Here is a 10,778-nt window from a genome sequence, read left to right on the forward strand (position 1 = left end):
TTATTTTCATTTTCAACCCTGCTGGTGTTTAGAGTTTCATGTTCAGTTGCACTGGTAAACTATGTATTTATTATTATTTTTAAATATAAATTTCTCTTTGAAATAAATAATTTCTGCAGTGCACCGCCAGACCTCACGGGGGCGACACAAAGACGACAGCGCGACCGGAAATAATGGCGGTTCAGATGGCCAGCTAGTGTTCACCTAGCCTTAACAATAGCTTGTGAATATTCTTTATTAACTACATCTCTTGTTTTCATTTATAGTATAAACGTTCTCGGTAATGCTACAAAATAAATATTATAAAGTCGTTAAGTGGCTGTTTGCGGCTCTGTGCTAAATCAGCGTAGATTAGAAATGATAACGTTAGCGTTAGCCTTTAGCTAGAAGCGTATTCTTTGGATAGTACCGCATAACTGAATGAGCGCCTGTGAATGAACAAACAGCATTTACAATTTGCAAGGTGCGAGAAGCGTTAATTAAAAACATATTAAGCCATGGCTACTGGTGCTGATGTTAGGGATATTCTGGAGTTGACCGGAGGAGATAATGACGGCCCCATCAGCAAGAAAGACCTCATTAACTCAGACAAGGTGAGTAATAATATGAAAAGATATCCACAGTGATACCGGTCCCAGTATTCACAAGTTTCCCCAATGATCTTACTCTTAAAACTGCATTAGCTGTGGAGTTCGTAACGTTGACTAGGTGGATCAAAGTTATCTCAGGACGTGAAGGGACTGTAAACATCTCTGAACAACTACTAACCTTAAACCACAGTTTACACCTCAAACATGTAATAACTAATTGACTTGTCTTTTCTAAAATTTTGATCCAGTATTTGAAGAGTTACACATACTGTGTTAGTCAAACCCAAAATCATGCCATTTCTACAGCAAGAAATTGAGACGATTATTTTAGAATATTTGTTATTTTGTGGTTGACAGTATTACCAAAATATTTCTTTGAAATAATCAGTTTTTCCATCTTGTCTCAGAAAAAAACCAAAAAGACGACTGAAACGCTGACCTTCAAGAGACCAGAGGGAATGCACCGAGAGGTCTATGCTCTGCTCTACTCAGATAAGAAGTATGGTCTCCTGTTTTGAGATTATGAGTTTGTCTTCAATTGATGTACTGAGTTACCCTTTAGGTTTGGATTCAATCATCTGTGAAATCACTGCTTTATTCTTAAAGATTCTAAAAATTCTTAAAAAAACTGGTTCAATGTTTTTCATTCACACTTGTAATTATTTTCTAGTGTCTAAATCAAAAGCTATGACCAAAGACAGACAAGTGATTGGCATGTTCAGTGAAGCATTGGAGGGGTTCACGTTTAAGTCTCACTGAAAGGGAGAGCTTGTCATTTGTCTGTTTAGAATGTTCTATAACAAAGACTTGTTTTTCCTGTTAATTTCCAGAGATGCACCCCCTCTGCTGCCTAGTGATACTACTCAAGGCTACAGGACAGTGAAAGCCAAACTGGGTTGTAAAAAGGTGCGGCCCTGGAAGTGGATGCCCTTCACTAATCCTGCTCGCAGGGATGGGGCCATATTCCACCACTGGAGACGTGTAGCAGAGGAGGGCAAGGACTACCCCTTTGCTCGCTTCAACAAGGTAGGGATGACTATAGTCTCCTTTTTAGTCTAATCACTCACGCAATACAAGTATAAACAATTGATGGATTTTTTCAGCTACCCATCCTCTGTCATCTCCTCTATTTTCAGGCATGCTCACTCATTTATTCTTTTCAGTTTCTCAACCCGGTTGCGTGTATTTTCTCTGTTCTTCTTCTCTGTCTCCTTTCATAGACAGTGCAGGTACCAGTGTACTCAGAGCAGGAGTATCAGATGCATCTGCATGACGATGGCTGGACTAAAGCGGAGACAGACCATCTGTTTGATCTGTGCAAGCGCTTTGACCTGCGCTTCATAGTTGTCCATGACCGTTACGACCATCAGCAATACAGAGTAATCAGTTACTAACCTCCAGTACCCACTGAGGATATATTGCAAAAATCATAATCCTGAAAGTTAAACATATATTTGTCGTAACATTTTTCCATGTATGGTTTTCAGAAACGTTCTGTGGAGGATCTGAAAGAACGGTACTACAGTATTTGTGGTAAGCTGACAAAGGTCCGCGCACCCTCAGGGACAGAGCCCAAGATCTACATCTTTGATGCTGGCCATGAAAGGCGTCGCAAAGAGCAACTGGAGAAGCTCTTCAATCGCACACCTGAACAAGTAAGTAATTTTTTCATTTGATTAGGATTCTTAATACAGTTTTTAAATTCTCATAACATAAAAATTGACCAGTCAAGATGAGAAGGAACATGTCAAGCACAAGCCAATTAAAAACCACAGTAAGATGTTCACCAGCCTTTTAGACATTAGATTGCACTTCTCTCCTTTTTCCAACAGGTGGCAGAAGAGGAATATCTTATTCAGGAACTAAGGAAGATTGAGACTAGGAAGAAAGAGCGTGAGAAGAAGGCCCAGGATCTGCAGAAACTCATTAAAGCAGCTGACACAACCACAGAGTTGAGGCGAGCTGAGAAGAGGGTTTCCAAGAAGAAGCTTCCACAAAAAAGAGAAACAGAAAAACCGGTACGACATTCACCCATACAAAAGGAGCACAAGCATTTGTGAAATATTTACCAACTTATTAAAGCACCATTAAAAGGAAAAAAATTAAAATTAATCAGATGGCACAGCTGTGAAGCACATGGTAGTGGTTATTCAGTGCAGTGGTACACTGAAATAATTAAGATTAAGCTCAGTCTCAATATTTTGTGTCTCAGAGTAACTATGAGCTCTTTGTCTCAGTTTGTGAATCACTGTAAAGGCCCAATTTATTTCATAAAAATTGCTTCTCATCTTTCATCAGTTATTACTTTTTTCTTTAGGCTGTTCCAGAGACTGCAGGGATCAAGTTCCCTGACTTCAAATCAGCAGGAGTCACGCTGCGCAGTCAGAGGGTGAGTATAGCTAGATCCTACTGAGGTATTAAAATTACAAAAAGAGTATTCTGAAACATATATTCAACTTAAAACTTCACTATGTTGGTTCTCAAATACTAGTGAAGAAAGTAGATTACTAATCTGAAAAAAAGAACCTGAAACTACAATGGTCAAGATAATCCCATAGATCTATATCAAGAAATTGTATTGTATTGTCTGTACTGTGCTGTGGAATTGATGTAAAAACATTAAAACGGCTGGAACTTTTTTTTTTTTTTTTAGAAGATCAGCTGAGTTTTGTTTGAACAACTACTAATGTCAAAAGAATTTTAGTGAAGCTTGAACCTGCAGTTGATGTATGTGAGAAACCAGAGAGTCTGACTTGAGCTTGCCATCTCTCATTAGCACTGTGATGATTAATTTTGGTAGTGACTAGCTAATATCTGTAAGATCTAGCAAGGGAGCTCTTATTCATCTTCAAGACTGATGAGGAGCTGCAGCTCTCTATGGAAAATGCATTAGTGTGGCTAAAGAAGTGGAGTGCCCCTCTAGCTAATCAGTCAGACAGAGTTCAGTGGATAAAGACATTTTGATCTGGCCTGCTGAAGTGCATTTCATACGAATTAAAAGCCCCGAGGTGGAGCTGTTTATCCTAATATCCCCAGCACCTTAAATCACACCCTTGTGTGTGTTGCCGTGTGTGTCTCTCTGTGTGTGATTCAGATGAAACTGCCAAGCTCAGTAGGCCAGAAGAAGATCAAGGCCATTGAACAGATCCTCATAGAGCAAGGAGTGGGTGAGTGTGAATAAACATTTCGAAGTTTTGTGTTTAAACTCTGCAACAGATTAACAGTATAATGATCCTAAATAATGCATTTAGTTTCAGCACAGCAGGGAAATATGTATGTATTTCTTAATTTCGAATAACGTTTTTGAATTGTGTACAAATAGCACAGTGTGTTAACAGCAGTAAGTTTACACCTAAGAGCTTCTCATTCACCATCTCCACCTGGACACAGTAGTTGAATGCAGAATCTGAAAGAATGTGTCGTCATGTTGTCAGTAATCTCGTAAAGATGTGGCTGTCATTTGCATTCATCATACCAAGGATACTTCCTGCTATATATCTGCTGGGATGAACTGACCTACAAAGGCTTTGCCAAGCAAGTATAGTTTTTAATCAGCTTTACCTTTGTGTCTGTTTGTGCATCCAGATCTTAACCCCATGCCCACAGAAGAGATTGTACAGATGTTCAATGAGCTGCGTAGTGACCTGGTGCTGCTGTATGAGCTGAAGCAGGCCCACAGCAATTGTGAATATGAGCAACAGATGCTGCGTCACCGCTATGAGGCTCTACTGAAGGCTGGCAGCGGAGGTGGGTGTGGAACTACAGGGACAGGACTAGCTATCGCAGCACCAGGTGGGGAACTCAATGCCACCAACAGCACTTTAGCATCCACCCCAGGGGGTGAAATTCAGTCCTGGCCCAGTGTAGACGACATCAAGGTGGAAGCCAAGGAGCAGATCATCGACGTTGTAGGAGCACCGCTTACCCCCAACTCAGTAAGTCTATATTGCTTAGACCCAAACTCTTCCAAACATCACTAACAGTTGGGTGAGGATATCTACCTTATGCAAATGTTTAATCAATTCTAGTTCATGATTCACATGTATTTCACAATTAATGTGGGTTTTAAAACGGTTTTATTAATACAGAAGCCATAACAGGACGATCTAACCTTGAAATCCCCAGTCATGGCATCAGATTTTAACTGAAAAAACAAGGCTCCGCATAACTAATTGAGCAACCCAAAATGCTGATAGAGGCAATCCAAGACAGTGTGTCCATGTCTAAAAAACTATAGTATAACACTAGATTACCTTGCCATGAATGATAACTTTTACTGAGAGATGCAAGAAGCCAGTTGATCACTTGCATCACTGCAGGTAAGCTGTGTATTGCCAGTACTACGCAACTACTTTAGTTTAGAGGCTGATAATTTACACCAAATCTGAGCTTTGAATGCAGATGAGGGAGAAAAATAAAAACATATTTTGGGGATTTGAAAATGAAAAGGTCCCTCGTGCAACTTCAGTCTGTAGCCGATAGGAGATCTTTTCTCCCTATCACCCACCTTATCATTGAGCAGTGTTAACTGGGAGAACCCAGTATAGGATCCAGTCCTCCTTGTTGCCCTAGACTCTTTGTGACTGGTTTCCTGTATGTATCTGAATAGGTGGTGTGGACCTCTATTCACAGTACATCTTCATATTAAAGATTTGTGCTGGAAGATAAAAACAAGTAGTTGGTTACTCCAGTTGTATTGGTTGAAGACACCTGACAGTGAGGAATGCAGAACAAGGAGAAAATTCCTGTTAAAATACACACTTATGTGATTTTGTGCATCACATTACAGCGCAAGCGGAGAGAATCGGCATCCAGTTCGTCTTCAGTAAAAAAGGTGAAGAAGCCTTGATGAAGATGAAAGCGCCAGCTGGTACATGGTGGAGTTACTCTGGTCACAGTGGAGATGCACAAGTTTTATGGTGGGACAAAAGAGAGACGGGGGAGCAGGACATCATATCGCTGTTCACATAAAAGGCACCACTGACTACACACACACACACACACACACACACACACACACACACACTCACTACTTTTCACCTTCTAACCAGACCTCTCCAACCCCTCCCCATTTGGCTCTCCCAGCATCTTTGTGACAAAGGCAACAACTGAGTGACATTTCATTCCATTACTGCTTGTCTTCCTGCCTCCACCATTGCTCGGCTTTAGATGAGGAAAGATCAACTGTAAATTGCCGGGCTGAGCTAATCGGGACATGGGGAAGAAGGTGGGAATGACTGGATAATTGAAATGAATTGGAATGAAGGAAGAGACTCTGTGAGTGGGAGGACCTCCAGCCGCAATGCTCATTTGACCCATCTGAGGGTTTTTTGTAGCCTAATCATGCCATAGTGTTTACTGGAAATGTGTTTTTGTTTTAGCCTGTAGTACCGGCTCCCTCTCGACCTAGGAAAGAGATGCCACTTCCATCTGCTGCCCGTGTTTTATGTTGGACTCACAGGACTGATTTGTGTTGTTTGTCCTCAGGTGACCTTGAAGATGCTTTAGTCAATGATTCAATAAACCTCATTGTATTTTTTTCTTACCCTGTTCCATGCATGTTTGTGCTGTGGTTATCCCCTTTATATTTCAAGCTCTTTCTCAGATGAGATCTTAACTTGGAGGTAATTAGTGTTGAATACACATTTGCCAAGGAAATTGTAGGATCATGACATTCTTACCTTACCTGTCATTTAAGTTAAGTGACAACTAATGACTTCATTAATATGATAATTAAGCAGTGATCATTCTTCGGTTGGCACAGCCACTGAAACTTCATTAGGTCTCCTCCCCATAATATTGCTAATTGCGTGTCAATTATGTCGTTTAGCCTACTTAGTGATTAATTTCTATGCAAATTTTGAATATGATTGCCCAGAAGAGGGGATCACTGTTATCTGGGCATAATGTGCGTATTAATATATCTACCTCTAGATACATGCATTTCAAAATTATATAATCTTCAAATCCTGCAATCTGCATACAAACACATAATTTAGTCAAACATTTGTTGGATCTTCTTATTTGTTCTATTTTATACATGTTCTTTGCATATAATTTTGTTGATTTGACTGTTAGTTATTGCAAAAGAAACAATTCTCAACAGCTAGAAAATAGCAAGTCTTTACCGAACTATCTCACCTTTTTTTTTTTAAGTCTTGGTCCTCTAACAAATTCAGAGGGTTCCTTACTTAACTGTCATTGGTGAAAACACTCAACAACGTAGCCACTGAAAGTTGCACCATCACATCACCGCAATCAAAACATCTTCATTATGAGCTCTAATCAGCGCTGCTAAAGTTGCAGGAGTAAACCCATCCACACACTGTAGACTGTTTGATTGAGAGAGAGAGAGAAAGAAAAGGAGTGAGAGAAGGCAAGTAAACATGGGTAAAATGGATTCTCTGTGTCTATATTTCATGTTGAAAATTGGCTCATAAATCCAGTGGTTTGATCTATGGAACCCGTCGTTGCTTGAAAAAACCTCCGTAAATGTGTAATTTCTCCCTTGACAGAACACAGCCGAAAGGCTATCTTTCTTTTGCTTCCTCCTCCCCTCTCTCCTCCCCTTTTTCTCTGTCTCTCATTCTTGCTCCCTCTCCACCAGCCTGGTGTTGGATTAATGCTTTGCTCTCTTCCCCTCTCTCCTTTCATGCTCCTCTGATATCTTCTTTTCATCACTGCTCATCCATTTATCAAAACTGGGGCTCCGCTCTCCCTCTCTATCTCTCAATATCTAAGCCAGTCTTAAGTTATATGGCAGGTATCTTGTAAGATGGGGCTTCAAGAAGGTGGAGGTTATTAATAAATAATAGTCCAAATTGAAAAGAGGTCGGCAAGGATGCATCACCAGCCATGTGTGAATGATAAAGACCCCCAGCAGCCACCATCTAGGTCCGTCTGCCATGAGCTCCATCCGGGCTACAGTGTACGTTCTGCAACACTGATGTGAAAAGCATGAAGCAGAACACCAGCGTCTTATAGTGTCTTATAATGTGGTTGTGATGGCATTGAGATGGGATCTCTTTATCAAGGCCAGGCTGAGGCTTTAATCACGGCCTAAGAGGTGCACTGGCTGTTTATCATAATTGAACTGTATCCAGGCTAATCGCTGGCATACGTCACTGTCGAGGGGTCGCCCGGCCGCACCGGCAGGCGAAGCTGGTGTTGGTGATTGAACACACAGTTAAGAGAAAAGATGTGTACTGAGGGACATAAGGCAGGAAGAGGCAGGTAATAGCAGATGTGATAGAACCCTCTTCAAATACATCACACCTTGAGGTAATCGCTGATGTGACAATGATTAGATTGTGGACGCCTCCTTTTTGTGGCAGAGTGCTTTATACCCATCATGTCACATACAATCACTGATTACTACAAGGAAAAGAGGCAGGGATGGTGCAATAGGAGTGTAAGGACAGGGTTTGGATAATTTCCTTCCTGGGCTCAGGAGTGAGTGCTTTCTATATGGGCCATAACAAATGTCCAAAACAGAGTTTCACCTCCATGTCCCTCTCTCATCTCCATGTCTCTCACTTTGACTTTCACCCCCTCCAGTATTTAGGTCACCTTGAGGGAGAAAACTTTTAATCATTGTTCCACATCAAATTCACCTGTGCCCTCTGGGACACTGAGCTGCAACAAAAAGGAAGGGAGTCAAAACCGCAGGTTGGAAAATCACAAATGCCCACAGGCCTGGACAGTGGAAGTCATTTCCACTGGATTTTTTGCTGGTGGGGGAAGGCCTGCTACAACACAAACCCAATCACTAGTGCTAAGCAGTGCTTACAGCTAGGCATTAACCCCACTGTCCACTCTTCACATTAAAGCCCCGGGGAGGCAGAAGAGAGTGGAGTGGAGTAGAGCAGAGAGAGTAGGACTAAATCTAGACTTCCTATTCCCAAGGACTGTGCTGCTCTCGGGAACATCTCGGGTCAGGTGTTGTTGTCTTTCAAGGTGTCCTATACCTTGAAATGAAGGAACATGGAAGGGATGGAATAGAAGAAAGTCATTTCAGGAGGAGAACTTTCCTTATGTATTCATATACACAGAGTGTGCAAAAGACAATTTCCAACAAAACAGCCTCACGTGAACGATTTTTTCTATTTTTTTCCCCCCATATTTTATTCAATCTATTAAGACAGAGCAAATATGGTAGCAAACTAAATGTACCTGTATTGACATATGAGACAAGATGCTTAACAAACACATTGTTTAAAAATATATTTTTGTCTGAGTTGTTAAATGGCGATATCTGTCTGTCTGTCTGTCTGTCTGTCTGTCTGTCTGTCTGTCTGTCTGTCTGTCTGTCTGTCTGTAGGTCAGTCCAACACTTGGGTGCAGATTGAAATATGTCATCCACTGTTGGACGGATTAGAAACATTCATGGTCTCCAGAAGATGATAAGAAATCACAAAATATCTTATTCGGACTCATTTAAAAACAAAACTATCAAAACTCAATGAAAGCAAAGAAAGATGTGGTGGTGAGGTGATGGGCAACTGGAAGATGATGGAACAGCACTGACCTTATAATTGTACAGTATACAGCACTTGTGTATGAGTTGACTGGACTCAATTTTATCTTCAGCTTGTACCTGTATTCTCAAATTTGGTTTCGGTGTACATGATGAACAAAGGGAGGCACATCGGGGTGAGCAGAGTGCGGCCTGTTTAGGTCAGAGCAGTGATTGCATGTTGACAAGAGCAGGTTGGACAGATCAGCCTCACTCTGTTCTGCCACCAGCCCTCAGAAACAAACCGGTTTGATTTGATTTGTCAATGAGAGATAGAGACGCCTGTGGACAATATGTGACAGAGTTACCTCGCCAAAGCAGTACAGCGAATGTCTTTCTCCCTCTCTTTACCTGCCCAAGCACAATTCTAACAAAGAGGGAAAAATCCAATTTACCATGCGGATCCACAGCTGTCACGGCTGGGGAATTAAACATTACCCATAACTCACTGGGGGTGCTGAGCAGGTCAGCGGATGGCAGGGATGGTAACATCACTCTGGGGTGCAATAACAAAGGATTTTAACCTCTGACTCCTTCACTTGGGCTGCTGGCAGATCATCCTCCAAACCAACAGCAGCTTTCACCAAGCTAGTTAACAATCTCCGGTTGAGTTGATCACTCAACTTACCAGCACACACCTTACTACTCAATTTTATTGCTCAATTTTATCCCTAACATAAACAGGAAGACATGGGGAAATGTCAGCATAAATGCAATGTTTTCCACCCTGCTGGGTCCTGGAGCAGTTCCTGCACTGCTCCATAGGGGGTTGCTGGGATCCTGTAGCTGCTAGCGTCCCGGTGTCATCACCCACACAGGCTGACTGCTTGCCTGGCTGGCCCGCCACCACCAGAGCCTCAATTACCTGACTGACGTTTCATTAGCGCCTGCAGCTGATCCCGCGGCTGAGAGGCAGTGGGGCGCAGAGGAGCATAGAGCGAGCGAGAGAAGGGGGGAAGAGAAGGAGGCTTCAACGCATTACATTCTCATGTGCTGTCAGTGTCACAGCTCTGAGTACAGCCACACAGCCACTCATTACATTGCAGTCATTTAGTACATGCTCTTATTGAGCTGGACTGTATATACTAAAATAGAGGTGGTTGGGTTTTATCTGGTGACAACAGTTCTGAGCTGAAACTCACATATCTGACATGGATTGTTGGAGCAACTGAGAAGTGTGAGAGGTTGTAGGTGTACGTGTGTGGGCACTTTGATATGAGTTAGCAGCTAGAGGGTCTGTGGGACAAATCAATCAGGTGCAGTGTACTGATCAGAGGTTTCTCTCTCTTCTTGTGTTTCTCTGTGTGTAATCTTAAATCTGTGGAGCCATATATGTGTGGTTGCATGTCTTGTATACATACCTGGGTTTGTGTGTGGTGTGTGTGGCCTCTCCATCCGTGGGGTTAGTGCAGGCCATGTCAGAGATGATCCAGGGCGGAGCTGAGGGGGCTTAGTGAGGGCCCCGGCCTGAGCCTCTCCACAGAGCCCACGCTTGGCTGGCCTCTCCTTCCCATTTGTCATCCTGGGCCAGTAAGACCCCCGGAGAGATTAGGGCAGAGCAGAGAGACTGGAGGAGTAGCAGGAATAAGAGGATCAGTTAAGCTATAAACACAGACAAGTTTGTGTCTCTCACCCACTCTGGCGCAGTGACAGTTTGTAATGGCTGTCAAAAG

The 10,778-nt window shown here is 42.3% G+C and overlaps 1 protein-coding gene across 1 annotated transcript; it reads left to right on the top strand.

Annotated features, from left to right (window-relative positions):
- The first annotated feature begins 176 nt into the window (after positions 1-176).
- Positions 177-6,131, top strand: dmap1 (DNA methyltransferase 1 associated protein 1). The gene is made up of 10 exons (XM_022770321.1): positions 177-593; positions 998-1,089; positions 1,421-1,616; positions 1,811-1,969; positions 2,078-2,245; positions 2,423-2,608; positions 2,908-2,979; positions 3,685-3,757; positions 4,176-4,525; positions 5,380-6,131. Exons 1-10 carry the CDS (start codon positions 498-500, stop codon positions 5,437-5,439), a joined length of 1,452 nt encoding a protein of 483 aa, XP_022626042.1. The 5' UTR covers positions 177-497; the 3' UTR covers positions 5,440-6,131.
- The last annotated feature ends 4,647 nt before the right edge of the window (positions 6,132-10,778 follow it).

Source organism: Seriola dumerili, unplaced genomic scaffold (genome assembly GCF_002260705.1).
Source record: "Seriola dumerili isolate Sdu_G_001 unplaced genomic scaffold, Sdu_1.0 BDQW01000002.1, whole genome shotgun sequence".
In the NCBI taxonomy this organism is placed as follows: Eukaryota; Metazoa; Chordata; class Actinopteri; order Carangiformes; family Carangidae; genus Seriola; species Seriola dumerili.